The sequence below is a fragment of the Leptonychotes weddellii genome, chromosome 4 (genome assembly GCF_054177405.1).
Source record: "Leptonychotes weddellii isolate Sample4059 chromosome 4, ASM5417740v2, whole genome shotgun sequence".
In the NCBI taxonomy this organism is placed as follows: Eukaryota; Metazoa; Chordata; class Mammalia; order Carnivora; family Phocidae; genus Leptonychotes; species Leptonychotes weddellii.
Genome location: NC_138372.1, coordinates 130,515,801 through 130,540,468, shown reverse-complemented (window position 1 = coordinate 130,540,468; position 24,668 = coordinate 130,515,801). Strand labels below are relative to the sequence as shown.

The following is a 24,668-nucleotide window of genomic DNA, read 5'->3' as shown; positions in this document are numbered from 1 at the left end:
ATTTAAATTTATAGGTTTATTTAGTAAAACTAATTATGTTGCAGGTACTAGGACACAAAGATAAGTAAGATCTAGTTTTTTTAGCCTCAATTAACCAAGTCTAATCAAACAGGCATGTAATAGATTTACTGTGATACATCTTAGAATAATTAATAAATAAAATGCAGTAAGGGCTAGTGGAAGAAGAAAGAAAGATAAGTTATTATTGTTATTATTATTTTACTGTCAACTATCTGTTAGGAACTAGAAAGCTTCAGGTGAACTACTTTATTTTCCATTACTGTTGAGACATGAGGATTTTTTTTTCCAAGGAAGTAACAGGAACTTGACCTTGGTCTTGAAAGATGAATAGCGTTTTGGGAGAAGAGCAGCAGGGAGAGTGAAAGAACTCCAGAACATATAAATATATGGTGAAACAAAATAAGATTTATGAATTCAACAATCTGTTAAACACCCACAGTGTTCTAGGCACTGTGCTAGACACGGGAGATATACCTGTGTGAAAGAAATATAATTTAATGGTCAGATAATAGGTAATTGCAACTAGTGCAGTAAGTACCATATTGGAAGAGGATAGACAGAGGGGTGTTTTGTGAGCACATAAGGGTACTTAACCAGAACCTGTTCAATTCTGCCCGGGTGTGGGGTAGGAGAGAGGCTGGGCAAGATTCTTGATTCTTACTGGCCAGAAGCATGGACATGGGCATCCAATCACTTCCTTGATTCAGGACCTTGGGCAAGTTACCTAATTTCTCCAAGCCTTATCTGCAAAATTAGGATTATAAAAAAATAATAAAGCTAACATTATTAAGCTCTTATTACTATGTACCAGGCATATACATGTATCTTACTTAGTCTTCACATCAAACCTAGGATAGAGAGGCTGTTGTTTTCCATAGTTATATAACTAGGTGCTGGAACCATAATATGAACCCATGTAGGCCAAGCTGAGACCCGAACTCTAACTCTTAATTGTGCCTAATTAATAGAGTTATTCTGAATTTTAAATAATGTAACTTAGGTAAATGGTTTACTCTGCATGACACTTGGATGTCGGCTCCTATTTCTATTCTGAATAATCCAGGAGGATTATTCATTCAGGAGGAATTGAAGTTTTTAGAGCAGGTGTGTGTGTAAAGGGATCATAGTTTGGAGAGAAAGAGGTTATATTCACCCATTTGTTCAGCAAATGCTTGTGTTACACCTACTTTGGATCCAGTCCAGGTACTGTGTTAGTTGCCAGGGAGAGTGTAAATGAAAATATTGTTCCTCACTTAAAGAATCTGCTCCTCACTTTTGTAAGTGTAAAAGACAAATCAGTCATTATAGTATAGTACAGTGTTATCTAATGCCATGATGTAGGCATATTCACTGTGTCCCATGAACATAGGGAGAGAAGGGAGTATTTAGATTAGACTGAGTGATCAGGGAGATGAATTCAGTGCTACTGTGGCACTAAAAGAGTAGTGGTGGGAAAGAAGAAAATAGATTTGAGAAATATTTTGGAAGCAGAATGGACAGGAATTAGAGACTAATTATGGTATGGAGGCTCTTATTTAGATCTTATTTAACCAAATGTGATCTGAGGGAGTTGAAGACTTTAAGGAACATCTTTGGAGTCAAAGTAATGAATTTGATTTTGGATATCTTGAATTTGAGGTGTCTGTGATAAAATGTAAATAGAAATATCTTAAAAAATAGAATTGGAATTTAAAAGAGAGGTAGATGCTAAATGTATAAATTAGGGTATATTTATCATGTAGATAGGTAGTTGAAATCATCAGAATAGTTGAGGTCAGGGAAGAGGATCAAAGCCAAATTTGGAAGAATTTCTAAATTTAATTGGAGGAAAGAAGAGGAATAAGCCAAGGAAGTTAGAAGAGGTAGTCAAAGAAATAGGAAACAAACTAAAAGAAAAGTCAGGGAAGTTATGGGAGGAAAATATTTCAAAAAAGCGAATGTTCCATTGTGACAGATGGTATAAAGGGCTCTAAGGTTTCCACCTTAACTTATAAAACAGATTATCTTCAAATGAATGTGTGTGTGTGTGTGTATGTATATAAAAGCATCTTGATTATCTTGTTGAAAAGATAAGATACATTTTTCCTTCCTAAAGTATGGAACCTCAAGGTCTTTGTGATAATGGAAACCAAAAAATTGATTGGTAAACCGCTTCAACCAGCAAGACCTGTTCGTCATCTGACTTCTCCCCCTGGTAAGTAATCTGGGGTATATATCTTTAAATATTAATTGTTTAGTGGCTAAGTAGTATATGAAAGGCTAAATAATATATGAAGTAATTGTTTATGGTAGGTAAGAAATAATGAAAACTAATGATCTTGTTTGTTTGAAGAATTTAAAAACCGAAGAAAAAGACTCTTAATAGTCTGTGAATCCATAGTGTACCAGACTAACAAAGGTAGGAAGAATGGCTCTTGCCTGAGAACAACTTTTTGTATTTTTTTTATGTCTCATTTTCATGGTTAACTGGCTTCTGCTTAGAATGATACTCTAAATACAAATTGTGCCCTGTGATTATGATCACTGCAGAGCAGTCATGCTGGAGAGAGAATTAGCCTTTAAAAAAAATTCCTAACAGCATAAAAATGAATGAATAAATGAATGAATACAAACAAAACAACAGTTACAGATTAGGGCTATGCTAGGACATATAGTCTCATTTTTCAGGAAATTTAAACAAAAATTTCTAAAATTAAAGATTTTTTCTTTTGCCTATAAAAGTAGTATTTGGGACAAATTTTTGGAATACTTTTTCCTTAATTGGATTATTAACCCTTTATTTTTTTCATTGTTGCCAGAATGGCTTCTGTATTTTAACTTAGGTTTATATGTATATGTATTATGTATCTACTAAATATTAATATATATATCTCCTAAATAATAATATATAAATATGTCAGCATCCTATTAAAATCCTCTTTATTCCATGTGTTCAAATGAGTAACTGATTAGAAAAGGGAAAAAAAATAGCTCTTTTATTGGGTGCAAAGATGAAGCAGAAAAGATAGAAATGGCACCAGTTCCTCAGTCTTCAATTTGTTCTCCCATTCTTGGTTCTTACAAGGAAGAGTGTCTCTACTTTGGTCATGTTTCCTCTGAAGATGGCTATGACTTAAGACAGACAAATGAAATTAGGGATCTTCTGGACCATAGCTTTAGCAGTGTTGATGCCATCTCCTTCTGGTGTGCTGAAGAAGCAGTAGTTTGGGGTCAGGACTCAGCTTTTCTCCTAAAGGGAAGGGTATAAAGCCATTGGCAGCAGCTCCTTTCTGTGACCAGCCTTTTTACAGCACCCCTCACTCCCTTATCTGTACAGATTCAGTTTTTCATTGATTCTTTCCTTCCAAGTCTGTTATAGGGGTTAAAGGTAGTGGGCCCATCTCTCATTTAATTATATCCTTTTAAGATCCAGAGAGAAGTAGTTTTATTAGGTAGAAAGGCTTAGTAAATCAGAAACTAATTTTGGCCTTTTTCAGTATACTTCTGTACTCCCTGGCTAGCTCACATCCCCAGAGAATTCTACTTTTCTTCAAGACCAAGATAGAATTATTTACTTTTTTTTTTTAAGACTTTATTTATTTATTTATTTGAGAGCGAGAGTTAGAGAAAGACCAAGCTCGAGCTGGGCTTGAGCAGGGTGGAGGGGCAGAGGGAGAGAATCTCAAGTAGATTCTGCACTGATCGTGGAGCCCAATGCAGGGCTCGATCTCACGACCCATGAGATCGTGACCTGAGCCAAAACCAGGAGCTGGACACTGAACCAACTGAGCCACCCAGGCGCCCCAGAATTATTTCCTTTTGTGAAGCTTTCCTCTATATCACAAAGCCCAGTCTGCTCTCCCCTAGTATCTTCTCTGTAGCCCTCATATAACTTGTTTTTCTTATAGTAATTGTTTATGAGCTTGTCTTTTAAAATAGACCATGAACTCTTTTATCTCTGAACTCTTTTCACACTTACAACCCATCCCCTAACACAGTGGCTGACATTTCATAGTGTTTAATAAATATTTGTTAAGTAAATGAATTATCAGAAAACAATTCAAAACAGTACCTAGAATATCCTGGATACCTAAGGTTTTTGGGTGGTTGTATATCATTTATTGAAGTAATGGGTATTTAAAGTATTTTTCTTTTTTTCCCTTCTAACAGGAGCAGTATTCCCTTTCAACTTTCAAAATGAATATTCATGCAACACTCAGTGCTTACAAAGTGGAGTTAGCAGAGTAAGTCCTAGAAATTATAATAAAATGAAGTATTGCAGACTGGAAAGTAACATTTGTTAGATGGTGCTGTGCCAGGTACCATGCTAGGTACTTTATATACTTTTTAAAAAGTTATGATATATTTCAATAATATACTAAAGGAGATTATACCTGTTGCCCAGCATTTTCAAATCTAAACATTTTGCTGTATTTTAGAAAATGTTAAAGAGGGGTACCTGGGTGGCTCAATTGGTTAAGCATCCAACTCTTGATTTTGGCTCAGGTTATGATCTCAGGTTTGTGAGATAAGATTCTCTCTCTTCCTTTCCCTCTGCCCCTCCCCCGCCTAAAAATGTTAAAGAAGAAACCTAACATATATTTCAAAACCCCTATTTATCCCTCCACTAACCCATCTTCTCCTCACCCTCCTCTTCTCACCCGTATGTAGGTATATGAGAATAGCGTTCATCGTGCAGTGGAATCCTATTTCCCGCCATCCCCAAGTATTGCATTAAATGTGCGCAGTAAGGCTTGTCCCAGAGATGGGCCCAGAGAGGTGGTGGCTGGCTTGAGGGGCACATAGCCACATGCCAAGGTTCTGATAGGAAGATGAGCTTGAGCCCCAGCCCTGCCATTTCCCAGCCCTGTGACCTTACATGAGTGATTTCTTTCACTTCTCAAAGCCTCAGTTTCCTCACCTGAAAATGGGGCTAATAGCTGTCTTTCTCACAGGTAAGTGTGAGGAGGAGGCAGCAGTGAGCTAATGCTTCCAAAGTCTTAGCACTGTGTCTGGCATGTAGTAAGTGCTCGTTCCATACATGCAACAGTTTTCCTGGCTGTGCCTGTGGACTGTGCCCCTCCACCATCCCATTTTCTTCTCACCCTCCTCCTTACCCTCCTCCAATTATTTTCAATTTGTTATTGTTTCTATGAATGTATTAGTACTTTTGCTACAACAAATAGAATTGTTTCAACTGTTTTATAATTTTATATAAATAGTATTATACCCACATGTGTTTTTGCCGTTCTTTTTGCATTTAGGTTTATATTTTAAAATTTCTAACATAATTTTTTGACTAAGTAAAATCATCAAAATTGAAAATTGAAAACATATAAAATGGCATTTAGTGAAAAATTTCCCTGCAATCTCTATCCCCTAGTCACCAGCTTTCTCTGATCAGAACTAACCATTGTACCAGTTTCTCACCTAGATCCTTCCAGAAATAGATTATGCATGCACAAGCATAAGTATATTCATAATAAATAGAATGTTAGGCAACTTTTAAAATGAATAAACCTGTTCTATATGTGCTGATACAAAAAAATCTATATATATTAATATGCCATATTTTTTGTTCCATTTTCTATTGGTGGGCTTGGCACTTGTTTCTATTTTATAATAAATGCTATGCACATCCATCCATATGTTATATTTTATACATGTTTGGGAGGTTCTCTGCATTATAAAACTGAAGTAGAAGTACTATGTTAACAGGTAATCTTATCTTCAATGTTATTATTTACTGCTAAATTACTCTCCAAAGTGATTTGTATGAGCAATGAAGGAGAGGTCTGATTTTTCTACATCCTTGCCTTGTTATTGTCAGACTTCAAGATTTTGTCTTGTTTAATGGATAAGAACTCATGTATTTTTTTTTAAAGATTTTTATTTATTTATTTGAGAGAGAGAGAGCAAGCGAACATGAATGGGGGGAGGGGCAGAGGGAGAAACAGTTTCCCTGCTGAGCAGGGAGCTCCACATGGGGCTCGATCCCAGGACCCTAATATCATGACCTGAGCTGAAGGCAAACACTTAACTGACTGAGACACCCAGGCACCCCTGAGAAATATCTTTCTGTTGGTTTTAGTTTTTAATTTTCTATTATTTGTGAAGTGGGGCATCTTTTCATGTTTAACTTGGCATTTGGATTTTCTCTTTTTCTGAATTGCCAATTCATATCATTTGCCCATTTTTCTTGGGTTGTCTTTTTCTTTTTGGTTTATATGCCTTTAAAACTGTATTTTGAGATTTTAATTATTTTTCTTTTATGCAGAGCAAATATTTTCTTTCCTGGGAATATGGTTTATGAGAGAATTGTTTCTTTTTTGTGATGTTTTTGTTCAGAAGTCTTAAATCTTTTTTTTTAAATTTTTTTTTAAAAGATTTTATTTATTTGAGAGAGAGAATGAGAGCACAAGAGGGAAGAGGGTCAGAGGGAGAAGCAGACCCCCCGCTGAGCAGGGAGCCCGATGCGGGACTCGATCCTGGGACTCCAGGATCATGACCTGAGCGGAAGGCAGTCGCTTAACCAACTGAGCCACCCAGGCGCCCCAGAAGTTTTAAATCTTAATGTAGTCATATTATCAGTATTTTTCTTTATGATTTCACTTTTTATGTGATTGTGAAGTCTAACCATTGCTAACATCAAAAGATATTTTCCTACATACGTGTTCAGGTACAGTCTACCTGAAATTGATTTTTTTATAAGATATGAGATAGAAATCTAATTTTTTTAATGTAGATGACCAATTCTCAAGTATAATTCATTGAATAACCTATTATTTCCATAAAGATTTATGACATCTTTATTGTATAATAAGTTTTCATATACATAAGGTCTTTCTCTGGGCTCTATTCTGTTCCATTGATCTAATTGCATGTCTCTGTGTCAGTACCATGATATCTTAATTACTCTTGCTTTATATTAATTTTTAATAAGTCGTTGTAGTGTTTTGTTTTATTCTATCAGCTAGCATGCCCCCTTAATACAATAGTAATGTTTATAACTCTTTTGGAACCATTGACCTTCTTCAAAACACTTTATATGTAAAAAAGTATATTAACATTGCAGATTTTATAGAGGAAAACCAAATCATATAATTAAATTTATTCCTAAACTTGAAATTTTGTCTGCTGCTTCAGTTATAATGCAAAAGCTACCAGAACCTATGTCAGAGGTGCCACATACATGCTGGGTACTTTTTACTAACTATATATTTTTTAAGCCAACTTTATTAAGGTATAATTTACAGTGAAATGAACCCATTTGTTCAATGAGTTTTGACAAATATTTACCTTACGTAACCAACCCCACAATGAAGATACAGAACATTTTTATCTTCCCCCAAAGTGCCCTTATATCTCTTTGCAGTCAGTCATTCATCATTCGTGCTTCCACTAACCCCTAATGCTCCCTCCTGCTCCAGGCATCCACTGATCTGCTTTCTTTAATTGTAAATTAGTTTTGACTATTCTAGAATGTCATGTAAATGAAATATACGTATTAGATATAATGAATAATGCTGCTCTGGGTGATTATGTTCAAGTTTGTGTGTGGACATACACCCAGTACACAGGAATGGGATTGATGGGTTTTATGAGGAGTTTAACTTATAAGAAACTGCCAAAATGTTTTTCAAAGTGGTTGTGCTCTTATATTCCCACCAGTAGTATGTGCCAGTTCCAATAGCTTCATAGCCTACCAATTTTTAGCCATTTTAGTATGTGTTAGTATCTAATTGTATTTTAAATTTGCATTTTCTTACTGATTAATGAGATTGAGCATCTTATGAGCTTATGTTCCATTTGTATTTTTCTTTTTTTTTTTTGTGAAGTGTCTGTTCAAATATTTTGCATATATTTGATATTTGGGTTGTTTGCCTTGTTTGGGTTGTTTGATTTTGGGTTGTTTGGTTCATTGAATTGTGAGAGTATTGAAAATCAGTATACATGTGTGAGTTTATTTCTAAACTCTATTATGCTTTATTGATTTATATGTCTTTTTCCCCCATCTTTATTGAGATACAATTGACATGTAACTAAGTTTAAGATATGATGTGTGATGATTTGATACATTTATATGTTGCAAAATGTTTACCACAATGAGTTTAGTTAAAATATTCTTCATTTCACATAATTACCATTTGTTGTTGTTACAGAGAGAACATTTAGGATTTATTTTCTTAACAACTTTCAGGTATGCAATACAGTATTGTTAACTATATTCACCACACTACATAGGTACTCCTATGTGTCCATCTTTTTGTCAACATCACATTTTACAGACTGCTGTAGCTTTATGATAAGTCTTGATATAAGATAATGAAAGTTCACTAACTTTAGTCTTTTTCAAATTTGTCTCAGTTGTCTAGGTCTTTTGCATTTCCATATAAGTTTTAAATGAGCTTGTCAATTTCTACAAAAAAGTCTACTGGAATTTTGATTGAGTCTAAAGATTAATTTGAGAAGAATTAACATCTTAACAATATTGAGTCTTCTGATTCGTGAACACAGCATATCTTTCCATTTTTTGTATTTTCTAGCATAGGGGTCCTGAACATCTTTTGCCAAATTTATAAGCATTTCATATTTTTTGATACTATTATAAATGGTACTTTTTGTAAATTTCAAATTCCACATGCTGGCTGGTAGGATACATAAATAGTATTGGTTTTTGTATATCGATCTTGTTAAATTCACTTATTAGATCTGTTTTTTTTGTAGACTCTTCCCTCCCATTCATGTTCTATTATGGGAATAATTTTACTGTAGCTAGTACTATAAATACATAATACATTGCTGTTATTTTTGCTTTCACATGTTATCTTTTAAAATAACTTAAGAAAAGAATGAGTTTTATTTCACCTTTATTTACTCCATTTCCAGTGCTCTTAATTTCTTTGTATAAATTCATGTTTCTGTTTGATATTATCTTCCCTCTGCTAAATAACTTCTTTTAACCTCTGTTTTTTATTATTACCTCATAAAAAATCCTTGAAAACTTTGACTTAAAACAATAGCTTCTTACTCTTTTTTCATGGCTCTGTGGGTTGACTGAGCTCAGGTGGCGTTTTTCTAAGTTTAGTAATGTGGCTGCAGTCAGGTAGCATCTAGGATTGGAGTCATTTAAAGTCTTGACTGGATGGCCAGATGGCTTACTTACATGGCTGACAGTTGATGCTGGCTATTGGCTTATGATTCAGCTGCTTCAGTGGAATGGAAGGAACACCTACAAATGGCCTTTCCAAGTGGCTGTGGCTTATCACAGTTCCATATCTGGGTTCCATGACTAATGTTCTAAAGGATAAGAGGTGGAAGCTGCCAGACTCTTAAGGCCTGGAAATAAGCAAAGTGTCATGTGTGCCGTATTAGATCTGTCTGAGCAGTCAGAAGAACTTGCTCAGATTCAAGGGGAAGAGATGAAGAATTTACCTGTTGATGGGAGGAATATCAAGATTTTGTAGCCATCTTTTATTTATTTAAGAGTAATTTGAGGGGTGACTGGGTGGCTCAGTTGGTTAAGCGTCTGACTCTTGATTTTGGCTCAGATTGTGATCTCAGTATCCTGAGATTGAGCCCCCTGTTGGACTCTGCACTTAGCAGAGTTGGCTTGAGATTCTTTCCCTCTCTCTCTCCCTCTCCCTGTGCTCCCCCCCAACCCTGGCTCACATTTGCTGTCTCTCTAAAATAAATAAATAAAATCTTAAAAAAAATCTTAAAAAAAACCCCAGTAATTTGAATTTTCCTTCATCTGTATTACCATTTCCTGGTCTTTGCCCATTCTTTATTATAGGCTTTTTTTTTTTTTCATTGTTTTGTAGGAGCTCTTTTATACTACAGAAATTAACTCTCAATGAGTTAGTTTTTTTCCTCTTTAACTTTTGTTCTAGGAGTGGAGTTTGATATGCATTTACCTTTTCTCATTCTCCTTTGTTATCTCAGTGATGTACGTTTGTTTAAGATGAGTGACAGGAGGTGGGAACATTTTTGCTATACATATGAAAAAGCTATATAGAATATTGGGTATTGTACCATAAATTGCAAAGAGCCTTGACTTGAAAAAAAAAAAAAAAAAGACCTGGTGTTTATTTTGCTTTACTCAAGCCTATTCAATTTTTCCATTTCCTAAACTAGCTATATTACCCCATACTTCCCAACAGAAAGCTGTTCTTTTCTTCCATAAACATTCATTTTTTTTTTTTTTTAAATTTATTTGAGAGAGAGAGAGAATGAGAAACAGAGAGCATGAGAGGGAGGAGGGTCAGAGGGAGAAGCAGACTCCCTGCCAAGCAGGGAGCCCGATGCGGGACTCGACCCCGGGACTCCAGCATCATGACCTGAGCCGAAGGCAGTCGCTTAACCAACTGAGCCACCCAGGCGCCCCTAACGTTCATTTTTCACTAGTTAAGCCAGTCTAACTACTACTAATCCTCCAAGTATTGTTTAAGCATCATGTAAAGCCCTTCCTGACATTTTTAAAAAAAGATTTTATTTATTTATTTGACAGAGATACAGCGAGAGAGGGAACAAGCAGGGGGAGTGGCAGAGGGAGAAGCAGGCTTCCTGCTGAACAGGAAGCCCAATGTGGGGCTCCATCCTAGGACCCTGGGATCCTGACCTGAGCCGAAGGCAGACGCTTAATGACTGAGCCACTCAGGCGCCCCTTTCCTGACATTTTTAAGCCAAGTTTGAGACTCCTACTCATTCCTTCCATCACACTTTCTGCATATCTTTATTATAGAATTCTCAAATTTTATTGATTTGATTATGTAAGATTGTAAAATTTGTAAGATGTATGATTTTATTGTAAGAATATAATTGAAAAAATTATAAAATTTTAGTAGATGTATTCTTACATGCTATGAAATATTTGAAATAATCAGTATTTTTAGTTGCTAATATATGCAGAAATGACAAAGTACATTTTTTTCCCAGATTTCTTGAGGTTTGATTGACAAAAATTGAATATATTTAGGTTATACAACATGATTTTTTGTAAAAGTATACAACCTGATGATTTAATGCATGTATACATTGTGATGTGATCCTAACAATCAAGTTAATTAACACATTCAGCACCTCACATAGTTACCAAACTTGTATGTGTGTATGTAGGGGGAATACTTTTACCCTCGTAGCAAATTTCAAGTATATAATACAATATTATTAATTATAACCACTGTTAGATCTCTAGAACCTAATTATCTTGTAATTGAAAATTTGTATTCTTTGACCAGCTTTTCCCCATTCCCCCTATTCTCAGCCCCTGGCAATCACCATTCTATTTTCTAATTTTATGAGTTTGAATTTTTAACATTTCACATATAAGTGAGATCATACAATATTTGTCTTTGTGTCTGGCTTATTTCACTTAGTATAATGTCTTCCAGGTTCATCCTTGTTGTAACATGGCAGGATTTTCTTCTCTTTTTATGGTTGAATAATAGTCTATTTATATATTTTTCATCTATCTAATCTACCACATTTTCCTTATCCCATTCATCTGTTGATGGATATGTAGGTTATGTCCTTATTTTGGCTATTGTGAAAAATGCTGCTGTGGATGAACATGGGATTGCACAATCTTCAAGACTGTGCTTTTGTTTCCTTTGGATGTATACTCAGAAGTGGGATTGCTGGATCTTTCAGTAGTTCTACTTTTAATTTTTTGAGGAATTTCCATACTGTTTTCCAAAATGGCTGAACCAATTTACATTCCCACCAACATTGTACAAGAATTCCTTTCCTCCCCCATTCTTGCCAACACTCACCTTTTTTTGATTATAGCCTTCCTAACAGATGTGAGGTGGTAGCTCCTTGTAGTTTTGATTTGTATTACCTTGACAATTTAGCAATGTCCAGCATCTTTTCATGTACCTCTTGGCCATTTGTATGTTTTCTCTGGAAAAATGTTTATTCAGGTCCTCTGCCTATTTTTAAATCAGATTATTATTATTATTTTGCTGTTGTGTTATATGAGATTTTTATATATTTTGGATATTCACCCCTTGTTGGAAATATGGTTGGCAAATATTTTTTCCTATTTAGTAGGTTGCTGTTTCATTTTGTTGGTTGCTTTTGCTGTACAGAAACTTTTTAGTTTGATGTAGTCCCACTTATTTTTGCTTTTGTTGTTTATGCTTTTGATGTCATATTCAAAAAAATCATTGCCAAGACCAGTGTCAAGGAGCTTTTTCCATATGCTTTCTTCTATGGTTTTTATGGTCTTAGGTTTTGATCCATTTTCAATTCATTTTTGTGTATAGTATAACATAAGGATAAAATTTCTTTTGCACGTGGATATACAATTTCCTCAACACTATTTTTTTTTTAAAGATTTTATTTGTTTATTTGAGAGAGAGAATGTGAGAGAGCACAAGCAGGGGGAGCAGCAGAGGGAGAAGGAGAAGCAGACTCCTCACTGAGCAGGGAGCCTGATGTGGGGCTCGATCCCAGGACCCTGAACCTGAGCTGAAAGGCAGCCGCTTAACTGACTGAGCCACCCAGATGCCCCTCAACACTGTATGTTGAAGAGACTATCCCTTCTCCATTGTGTATTCTTGGTTCCCTCGTCAAAGATTAGTTGAGTATAGGGGTGTGTTTATTTCTGGGTTGTCTATTTTATTCCACAGATTTATGTGTCTTTCTTTTTTTTTAAAGATTTTATTTTTAAGTAATCTCTACACCCAACATGGGGCTCAAACTTACAACCCTGATATTAGTCCAGGTGTCCCATTATGTGTCTTTTTATGACAGTATTACAGTGTTTCGATTATTATAGCTTTGTAACATAGTTTTAAATCAGGAAGTGCGATGCCTCCAGCTTTGTTCTTACTCAAGATTACTTTGGCTACTTTTGTTTTTCCATATGAATTTTAGGACTGCTTTACCTATAAAAATTGCTACTGGAATTTTGAAATGGATTGCATTGAATCTGTAGATCACTTTAGATAGTAAGGACATTTTAACAGTATTCTTTCAATCTGTGAACATAGGATATCTTTCCATTTATTTATGTTATCTTTAGTTTCTTTAGTGTCTTATAGTTTTCCATGTACAAATATTTTACCACCTTTGTTAAATTTATTCTTAAGTATTTTCTTTGTTTAAATACTATTTTAAAAAGAAATTGTTTCTTAATTTTTTTTTCAGATTACAGTTTACTTTTGAATTTGATTTTAGGTCTTGCATTTTAGTGTTAGTGAAGTGTGCCTCTGCTGAAATTGTCAAATTAAAAAAATTAATTTTTAAAAAGGACCATATGGTAGTTCATGTTGTTTATTAAATCTAACAGGAAGAGAAACTTTGAAGAATGAAAATCTTTGACATTTAAATTTTTTTTTTTTAAAGATTTTATTTATTTATTTATTTGACAGAGAGATAGACAGAAGAGCACAAGCAGAGGGAGTGGCAGAGGGAGAGGGAGAAGCAGGCTCTGCACTGAGCAGGGAACCCAATGCGGGACTCGATCCCAGGACCCTGAGATCATGACCTGAGCTGAAGGCAGACCCCTAACCATCTGAGCCACCCAGGCGCCCAGACATTTTAATATTTTTCTACCTCTACTTAAAACTAAAGATTTTGCTAAAATTTGATTTTTTTCTGATAACTTATTTTGATGACTCAGTATTGTAGGGTTATCTCATTACTCTTCATTGTGTCATAGGGCTAGATAACTAATCTTTCTGACTTCTTGCGGAGTTACCGTGGTAGAATTTGCAGGTGTTTAAGGAATGGGGTACAACTTGCTACGATGGTGATTGATAGAGCGGAGATGTTCATTTTTCAGGGTAGATGTCTTCAGAGAAACCTACCTTAATGAATTACCATGGTTCAGAGTATGGCCTACTGTTTGCAAACTATAATAGCTCCTTGACACTGGTCTTGGCAATGATTTTTTTGAATATGACATCAAAAGCGTAAACAACAAAAGCAAAAATAAGTGGGACTACATCAAACTAAAAAGCAAAAGCAACCAACAAAATGAAACGGGTCAGTGTAAGAGATAATCTTAAGGATTGTTTGTATTGACCAAATTTGTGAAACTGATTATAAAATCAGAAAACCCATTTTTTTTTATCATGAGAAATCTTACTGTCTTGTGCTGGATATTTTCTTATTGGTTCTACTAGTTTATTATATGCGCTAGGGAGATTTATGGGAAGCTAAACTGTAATCTGGGTACTTCTTGGTGAGCATGGAATCAGAAGAGGAGTTAGTTAAATCATGACAAAATAGTTAAAGATATATGTGAATGTATTTTGAAAGATTTTTTTTTTGCTTATTTTTAATAAGCATTCTTACAAGATTGCTTATCATTTAGGCCAGAAATATGTCTTGACTAATACTTTGATTGTTTGGGAAAATAGTTTTGGATGGTAAAACAAAAAGGGTTATATAAAATTTTCAAGCTATAGTTAAAGTATGTTTTCTTTTTTTTTTTTTAATAGTGTAAGACAAATGGAATGCAAGCCTTTTCTCAAGGTCATAATGAACAACAGCAACATCAGTCTCCAGTTAAAAAAGGTAAATTTTTTACCATAATTCCTAAATTTCATAAGGAAGTCTTAGCATTCCTGTTAATAGTTGCCTAGGTGCAAACCTTATGTACATAAGAAATTTTATTATATTCTTCCCATTGATTTCAGTCTATATTAGAAATGCTATAGGTTTGGGGCTCCTGGGTGGCTCAGTTGGTTAAGCGACTGCCTTCGGCTCAGGTCATGATCCTGGAGTCCCTGGATCGAGTCCCGCATCGGGCTCCCTGCTCGGCAGGGAGCCTGCTTCTCCCTCTGACCCTCCCCCCTCTCATGTGCTCTCTATCTCTCTCATTCTCTCTGTCTCAAATAAATAAATAAAATCTTTAATAAAAAAAAAAAAAAAAGAAATGCTATAGGTTTGATTGCTTTACAGGAGAGACCATAATAACAAGGCTTAAACAAGATAGAAGCTTATTTCTGTATTTTCTATAACAGCTCATAATTGAGCTGGTGTATTCATTCTGCTCTGGTGAAGTGTTATTGGACTCAATCTCATTGCTTTGCCATCTTTAATGTATGGCTCTCATTGCCCAAGATGAATGCCTTTCCTCCAGCCGCCATATTCCCTGTCTAGCCATCAGGAAAGAGGTAAGGGGAGAGGTAGTTCTTAAAAGTATGACCATAAGTAGCATCTATCACTTTCACTGAATATCTCATTGGGCAGAACTTAGTCATACTATACAAACCAGACTGGAAATTGTAATCTTCCGCTGTCTAGACTGCTAATTCTGTTACTGAAGCAGAAGGGAAGAACTGCTCTTGGGGATAACAAGTAGTCTTTCCCACTAGCTACTTTTTAATAAAATAAAAATTATTAATTTAATTTCCAAATTTTTGTCAGTCTGTATAATTTAAAAGATATGAAAATACTCTATTAGCTTTTTCTTCTAGTATTTAACTCTGTATTTCTAAATAAAATGTTTAAATTGTTTCCAATTTTTTTATTTTTTGATATTGGCCGCCTATTTTGGAAAATAAGAACTTAACGTCTTCCACATCAGTTCCCTCACTTCTTTACCCTTCTATCTTCCCTCACAACCATATAGTTATTTCACAAGTTTGTTTTAACTGAATTACCACTCTATATAAATACAGTTGCTTAGCCAAGAGGTGCATATCTATTTCATACAATCCATCATTTTTCTTGGAGCTAATGTTTGCATTGTTTTTCTATGCAACTGCTGTTAACTTTTCCCCTTAAATGCTCCAAGAACTCTGTCACACTTACCTATAAAATATTTCTTATGCACAAATATATCAGTTGGTATTTTTTTTCCCCCTGAGGAGACTTCTCTTTCAGAATCCTCCATTATCCTGTTCCAGTATGGGCTGTTTACTCCTCAGTACTGTTGTCCTGGAATGTATTTTTACTATTATCTTGGGATACCCCATTGTAATTCTTTGGTTTCTTTCTTCTTTTAATTTTTATTTCATTTCATTTCATTTCATTTCATTTCATTTCATTTCATTTCATTTCATTTCATTTATGAAAGAGAGCGAGTGTGACCTGGTGGAGGAGCAGAGAGGTAGGGAGAAAGAATCTCAAGCAGACTCTGTGTTGAGTGCAGAGCCCAATGCGGGGCTCAGTCTCACGACACTGAGACCATGACCTGAGTTGAAATCAAGAGTCAGCGGCTTAACCAACTGAGCCACCCAGGCATCTCTTCTTTTTCCTTTTTAAATTGAAGTACAATTCACCATTTAAACCATTTAAAAATGTATAATTTGGTGGCTTTTAGTACAATATTGTACAAACACGACCACTATCTAGTTCCAGAACATTTTTATAATCCCAAAAGGAACCTCATACCCCTTAAGTAGTCATTTTCCATTCTCCCCTTTGCCAGCCACTGACAAACCCTAATTTACTTTTTGTCTTAATGGATATACTTATTCTGAACATCTCCTCTAATGGAATTATATTATATGTGACCTTTTGTGTCTGGCTTCTTTCACTTACCATAAGATTTTCAAGGTTCATCCATGTGTAGCATGTATCAGTACTTCATTCTTCATTCCTTTTTATGGCTAAATGATATTTTCTTGTATTGATATGTCACATTTTGTTTAACTTTCAGTTGATGGACATTTGGGTTGTAAACTTTTTGGCTATTATGAATAATGTTGCTATGAATATTTGTCATGTTTGTTTGAACACCTGTTTTCATTTCTCTTGGATATACACCTGGGATTGGACTTGCCAGGTCATGTGGTAATTCTATGTTTAATTTTTTGAGGAATTGCCAAACTGTTTTCCACAGTGGCTATACCATTTTACATTCCCAGTAGCAATATGTAAGGGTTCCAATTTCTTGATGTCCTTGTTAGGGTCTTTTTAAAATTTTTTTATTTTTTAAATTTTTTAAAAAAGATTTTATTTATTTGAGAGAGAGAGAATAAGCAAGAGAGAGAGCACAAGCATGAGAACACAAGCATGGGGAGGGGTGGAGGGAGAAAGAGAAGCAGACTCAGGGAGTCCGATGTGGGGCTCGATCCCAAGACCCTGGGATCATGACCTAAGCCGAAGGCAGACCCTTAACTGCCGGAGCCACCCAGGCACCCCTAGGATCTTTTTTTATTATAGTCATTCCAGTGGGTGTGAAGTGGTATCTCGTGATTTTGATTTATATTTCTCTAATGACTAATGATTTTGAGTGTCTTTTCATGTGCTTATTGGCCATTTGTATTTTTTCTTTGGAGAAAGGTCTATCCAAGTCCCTTGACCATATATTAATTGGGTTATTTTATTTTTGTGGTTGAGTTATGAGTTTTGGATACTACACTTTCATTTATTTTCTCTCTGCAACTTCCCTCCCCCCACCTGCATGCTCACTTCCTTTCTTCCCCTCCACACACACACACACACACACACGTATGTGTGTGTATATAAGGTATTTGAGATATATATATTAGACCTTTATCAGATATATGATACTAGGCTCTTATCAGATATATACTTATCAGATGTATAATTTACACATATTTTCTCCTATACTAGAGTTTCTTTTCATTCTCTTGATAGTGTACGTATCTGTACAAATTAAAAAAAAATTGATGAAGTCTAGTTTCTTTTTTCTTTTGTTGCTCATGGTTTTGATGTCATGTTTAAGAAATCATAGCCAAATCTCAAGTCATGGAGATTTACCCCTATAAGTTTTATAATTTTAGCTCTTACATTTAAATCTTTTTTCCATTTTGAATTAGTTTTTATATATGGTGTTAAGTATAAGCCCAAATTCAATTTTTTTTTTGCCTTGGATATCCAGTTGTCTCATCATCATTTGTTAAAGAGACTATTTTTTCTCCATTGGATGATCTTGGCACCTTTGTTGAAAATCATTTGAGCACAGGAGTATGTTTTTATTCCTCGACTTTCAGTTTTGTTTTCTTGATGATATGTCTGTCCTATACCGGTACACACTGTTTTGATTACTGTAGCTATATAGTAAGTTTTGAAATTGGGAAGTGTGAGTCTTCAACTTTGTTCTTTTTCAAGATTGTTTTGGTTATTTGGGGTTTCTTGCAATTCTATGTGATTTTTAGGATCAGCTTTCCCATTTCTGCAAAAAAGGCTCCTTTTCTTTCAAAAGGAATTTTGATAGGGCTAATAATAGTGAACTTGTAGATCACTTTGGGGGATGTTAACAATATTAAATTTTTCAGTCCATGAACATGGAGTATATTTCCATTTATTTCAATCTTTATTTTATCAGTGTCTTGGTTTTCAGTGTATAAGTCTTGTACCTCTTCAGTTAAATTTACTCCTAATCTTTGTCATGCTAATGGAACTGTTTTCTTAATTTCCTTTTGGACTGTTTATTGATAGTGTAGAAAATACAACTGATTTTGTGTGGGGACATTGAGCTTACAGAAATAAAAAGGGTTATAAGAATACCCAGTAGTGCAATTGCTGGGTCGTATGGTAGCTCTATTTTCAACTTTTCTCCTGCTGGGTTTAGGCTTTATTTGCTGTTCTTTCTCCAGCTCCTTTAGGTGTAGGGGTTAGGTTGTGTATTTAGACCTTTCTTGTTTCTTGAGAAAGGCTTGTATTGCTATATACTTTCCTCTTAGGACTGCCTTTGCTGCATCCCAGAGATTTTGAACAGTTGTGATTTCATTTTCATTTGTTTCCATGAGTTTTTTTTTTAATAATTCTTTAATTTTCTGGTTGACCCATTCATTCTTTAGTAGGATGCTCTTTAGCCTCCATGTATTTGAGTTCTTTCCGACTTTCCTCTTGTGATTGAGTTCTAGTTTCAAAGCATTGTGGTCTGAAAATATGCAGGGAGTGATCCCAGTCAAAAACTAATGATGTAATGTATGGTGATTAACATAACATAATAAAATTAAAAAAAAAAGGATTATAAGAAAATACTACTAACAGTTAAGTATATGGCAACAAATTAGATAACCTAGGTTCAATAGAAAAATTACTAAAAACATAGAAATTAACCAAAACTTCCTTAAGATGAAATAGAGTATCTAAATAAATATATAGCAAGTATGGAGATTGAATTTGTAATAAAAATCTCCTAACAAAGAAAAGTCCAGGACTTGATGGCTCCACTGGTGAATTCTACCAAACATTTAAAGAAGAATTAACACGACTTTCTCAAACTCTTCCAAAATATTGAAGAGGAACACTTCTCAACTATCCTGTTAGGCCAATATTACTCTGATACCAAAGCCAGACAAAGACATCATATGAAAAGAAAACTACAGCTCAGTAATCCTTAGAATATAGGTACAAAAATACCAGTAAACCAAACCTAGCAGCAGGAAAAAACATCTTTTTCATTCATTCACTTTTAACTTATTTTTGTGATTGGATCTAAAGTGAGTATCTTGAGACAGCATATAATTGGATCATATTTTTAATCCATTCCTCCAATCTCTACCCTTTAATTGGAGTGCTTATGACTGACATTTAATTGAAATTATTTAATAAGGAAGGACTAATTTCACGCATTTTGCTGTTTGTCTTCTATAAGCCTTATATCTTTTTTGTTTTTCATTTCCTCCATTAATGCCTTCTTTTGTGTTTAATAGATCCTACTCCATCATTTTTATTTCCTTTTTTATCCCTTATTATATATTTTGAAGTTATTTTCCTAGTAGTTACACTGGGGAATTACTTAATTCACAACAATCTAGTGTGAATATCAATTTAGTTTCAATATTATACAAAACTTTCCCCTATATAGTTTCATCCCACCTTACAATGCCATTGTCACAAATTCCATCTTCAAATGTTGTATAATCTATTAACCTAGATTTATAATTCTGCCATTTTATGTATTTGTCTTTCAAGTCATATAGAAATAAAGGGGAGTAACATCCAAAAACTGATATTAGTTTTTAACTGGCCAATGTAGATAGGTTTACTGGTGTTTACTTCTCAATGTGGATTCCAGTTACTTTGTACTTTCTTATTTCAGCTTAAAGGATTCCCTTTAGCATTTTTTCTAAGGCAAAGATTGTCTTATAACAGTTTGCTTATAATGCATCTCAGTGTGAACCTCTTTGAGTGTATTCAATTTGTAGCTCATCGAGCTTCTTTGTTGTGTCAGTGCATGTATTTCATCAAATTGGGGAGTTTTCTGCCATTATTTCTTTAAATATTTTTTTTTGTCCTTTCTCTCTCCCCTCTCCTCCTGTGACTCCCATTATGCGTTTGTTGGTATTCTCGCTGTGCTCTCACAAGTATCTTAGGTTCTGTACATTCTTTACTTTTTTTTCTTTCTACTCCTCAGACTGGGTAATGTCAGTTGACTTTAAATTTGCTGACTCTTCTGCCTGCTCATATCTGCTATTGAACCATTCTAGTGAAGTTTTCATTTTGGTTATTGTACTTTTTTTCCCAGAATTTGTTTGGTTCCTTTTTGTACTTTTTATTTCTTTATCGATATTTTCTTTTTGGCAAGACACTTTCTTATGGTTTCCTTTAGTTTTTTGAGCATACTTAAAATAGTTTATTTAAAGTCTTTCTCTTGGGCACCTGGGTGGCTCAGTTGTTAAGTGTCTGCCTTTGGCTCAGGTCATGATCCCAGGGTCCTGGGATTGAGTCCCACATCGGGCTCCCTGCTCAGCAGGAAGCCTGCTACTCCCTCTCCCACTCCCCCTGCTTGTGTTCCCTCTCTCGCTGTGTCTCTCTCTGTCAAATAAATAAATAAAATCTTTAAAACAATAAAGTCTTTCTCTAGTAAATCCAGTATCTCTGCATCCTCAGAGAAAGTTTCTATTAATTTCTCTTTTTCCTGTGTATGGGGCATACTTTCTTCATTCTTTGCATGCACTGTATTTTGATGTTGTTTTTGAAAACTGAGTATTTTGAGTATAATGTATTAACTCTGGAAATCAGATTTTCTCCTTTTTGAAGGGTCTGTCGCTGCTTGTTGTAATTTTGTTGTCTGTCTAGTGACTTTTGTGAACTAATGTTGTAAAGTCTATGTTACACGTGGGCCACTCACGTCTCTGTTGTGATATATTCATGGTCAGCTGATGATTTGGCAGAGAATTCCTTCAATACCTAAAACCAAAAAACAGAAAAGGAAAAAAAAAACCTCTCCTAATCTTTGCATATGGCTTCTACATGTGTGTTGGGGTGTGCCTTTAGTAAGTACTGGATCGGGCAGTTTACAACTCTTCCTTTGACTTTACTTCTTCTTTTTTTTTTTTTTTTTTAGATTTATTTATTTATTTGACAGAGAGAGACACAGCGAGAGAGGGAACACAAGCGGGGGAGTGGGAGAGGGAGAAGAAGGCTTCCCGCGGAGCAGGGAGCCCGATGCGGGGCTCGATCCCAGGACCCTGGGATCATGACCTGAGCCGAAGGCAGACGCTTAACAACTGAGCCACCCAGGCGCCCCTTGACTTTACTTCTTGCTTCTGAGAAACTGGAAGGTCAGCCAGAGGTGACAGCTTAGGACCTTCTCAAGTCTTTCTATGAGCATGAGCCTAGCCTTTACATTGCATGTAGCCTTGTAGATTCCTAGGAACATCTGAGTCTTTCTGTGCCCTTTATTCCCCAAGGCATCTTTTTCCCTAATCTTTATTCCTAAGCTTTTTGGATTTTCCTATTGTTTGTTTTAATTGTTATTCCTTCTCCCAAGTGGAATTGGCTAATACATTTTTCTATAAATGTTTTGACAAATGGATTCAGATAGCAGCCTCAGGTCCGGGAGAGTTCTTAGGTGAGAAAAAGGCAAGTCCTTTGAGATGGTTCTTTAGGGAGCCACCAGACAGGTCAAAATGAACAACCATAGTTCTCTGAGAATATGATTTGCACTGCTCTCTCCAGTACTGGGAACCTGTACCAGGAATGAGAGCAGTTGTTTTCAAGGCCATTGCCAAGCTGGACTGGGGGAGATGTTCTCAGGCAAGTTAAAATATTACAAAACTCGTTAGCAAATTTAGCTGTTCTTTTCTTTACTAAGCATCCCCCTGGTTTTGTAAACTTTTGATTCCAGAAAAAGTTGGTTCTGGAAGTTTTTGACAGTTTGTTGCTTTGGTGGAGGGATAGACTTTTAGGGTTTCTTTCTTTGTTACTTTTGCTTGGTTACTTGCTTGTTTCTTGACTCTTAGGTTTTCTTCTTTTCTCATTTACCTCCTCATTTTGCTCAGTGCATTTTCCAGGAGCTTCAAAAAAAGGGTATTGGTTTGTGAATTCTTTGAATTTGTGTATTTGAAAAGGTACTAATTACATGCTTGATTGATAGTTTGGTTAGAGAGAAAATTCCAGGTAGAATGAACCTCTAAAGTCAGACACAGAAGGTTGAATATTGTATGATTCCATTTATATAAAATATCTAGAAAATGCAAATTCATAGAAAGAATGATTGCTTAGATGGGATTGAGAATGGAGAGTGACTACAAACAGGAATGAGGTATCAGGTGGTAGTTGATATAAATATTCTAAAACTAGATTGTGGCAGTGATTTCCCAGCTCTGTAAATATACTAAAAATCATTCAGTTGCACACTCAAAAGGAATGAATTTTAGTATGTGAATTATACTTCAACAAAGCTATGGAAGAGGAGGAAAAGGAGAATTTGCAGAATTCTGCTTGGTAGTATTGTCAAAACTTGCCAAGTGAAACCTTCCTGAGGCAGGGAATATCTTAAACCTCAGGAGGCTGTACTTTGGGAACACACATTCATACAGAACTAGCTGCGTTTTCACAGTATGGATTAAATATAAAATTTGATTAACAAAATTCCAGGTTGAAAATTATTTTCATTCTAAAATTATAAGGCATTTAGCTTCATTTTCCAGCAGGCTGTATTAATTGGCTTTTAATTCTACAAAGTTCAGTGCCATTCAGGTCCCCAGTACTTACAAATGGCCTTATTTTCTGTTCTTGTTTTTGCTGTTATTGGCTTTGGAAGTATTTTGGATTATGTGTTTATCTTTGCTCTTCTAAATTTCCTTTGTGTAGGCTTTTTTCCCCTCAATTTTTTTTTTTCTGGGAAGTTGGTGCACTTTGGTTCTTCTGATGTGGAATTTTGTGGATATTTCTTTGATAATTTTCTCATCTCCATCTTCTCTGTTTTCTTCCTGAAATGTCTATTATAGTCAGATATTAGTGATATTAGTCTACTTGATTCTCTAATTTTCTTTCTTATTTTCTATCTTCTCATTCTTTTGGTTTTGCTTCCTAATATAGCTTTCCCTAATTTCTTTATTTGGCAGCACAGTCCAGAGAACAACTTGTAATTGAGTATTAGCCATTAGTTCTTTTAAAAGCCACAAGTCATTCCCATCACCGGAAAATTCTCATTCAACTTTTACATGTGGCACTACAGCAGCAACAGCTGCCCAGTCTCTCGCTCTTTCCCTCTCTTTTTCATTGTCTAAGTTCAGAAACCTTAGCCCCCAGTGCCTATTACTTTTTAAAAGATCTTTATTGGGGCACCTGGGTGGCACAGTTGGTTTAAGCATCTGACTCTTGATTTCAGTCCAGGTCATGATCTCAGGGTCATGAGATTGAGCCCCGTGTCGGGCTCCCTGCTGGGTAGTCTGCTTAAGATTTTCTCTCCTCTCTCTCTGCTCCTCCCCCCACTAAAATAAATAAATCTAACTAAACAAAAAAACAAAAACCCAAACAGAAAGATTTTTACTGAGGAATGATTTACATACTATAAAATACACCATTTTAACTACTATAGTATACACTTTATTGTCTTTTTATGTAAATTTGCAGAGTTGTGTGACCATTAACACAATTTGGTTTTAGAACATACTTATCACCACAGAAAGAATCCTGTCCACATTTACAGTCAGCACCCATTCCCATACCATCCAGCCCCAGGCAACTAATATTAATCATTATCTCTATTGATTTGCCTTTTCTGGACACTTCATGTAAATGGAATCATATAAATAAATCTTTTACATAGGACTTCTTTCACGTAACATAATATTTTTCAGGCTCATCTATGTTGTGGCACTTACCAGTAGTTCCTTCCTTTTTATTGTTGAGTAAGTATGTTCATTGTATGGCTATACCACATTTTGTTGATCTGTTTACCAGTTGATGGACATTTTTGTTGTTTTTAGTTTTGGAAAGCATGAATAATGTTCCTATGAACATTCCTGTAAAAGTTTTTGTGTCGATACATTTTCATTCTCTTGGGTAGAAGTGGGATTACTGGGTCATATGGTAAATGTATGCCTAATTTCATGACAAATTTGTTCCAAGTGACTATCACCAGCAATATCTGGAAATTCTAGTTGTTTTTAGTCCTTGCCAACACTTGGTATTGACAATTAATATGATTTTTTGTTATAGCAATTCTAAGAGGTCCTGGTTTCCAAAGTACTATAAATCCAGCAGTTTCACTACTGGTTTTCTACCAAAGAGAAATGAAAAAAATGTATCCACACAAAAACTTATATCCATTTTATCCAAGTTGTCAAATGTTGGCTTAAAGTTATTCATAGTATCTTTTTTCTTTTTTTTTTAAATTTTTTATTGTTATGTTAACATACATTACATCATTAGTTTTTGATGTAGTGTTCCATGATTCATTGTTTGTGCATAACACCCAGTGATCCATGAAGAACATGCCCTCTTTAATACCCATGACCAGGCTAACCCATCCTCCCACCCCCCTCCCCTCTAGA

General features: G+C 35.1%; 1 protein-coding gene across 1 annotated transcript in view; it reads left to right on the top strand.

The window, feature by feature from the left end:
* The window catches only part of C4H8orf88 (chromosome 4 C8orf88 homolog), a 36,022-nt gene that overhangs the window by 4,590 nt on the left and 6,764 nt on the right, over positions 1 to 24,668 (top strand). The window contains exons 2-4 of the mRNA XM_006742783.3: positions 2,117 to 2,215; positions 4,171 to 4,244; positions 14,454 to 14,529. Of these exons, the coding sequence (XP_006742846.1) occupies positions 2,143 to 2,215; positions 4,171 to 4,244; positions 14,454 to 14,529 (223 nt within the window). The 5' untranslated portion in view covers positions 2,117 to 2,142. The remainder of the gene's footprint in view (positions 1 to 2,116; positions 2,216 to 4,170; positions 4,245 to 14,453; positions 14,530 to 24,668) is intronic.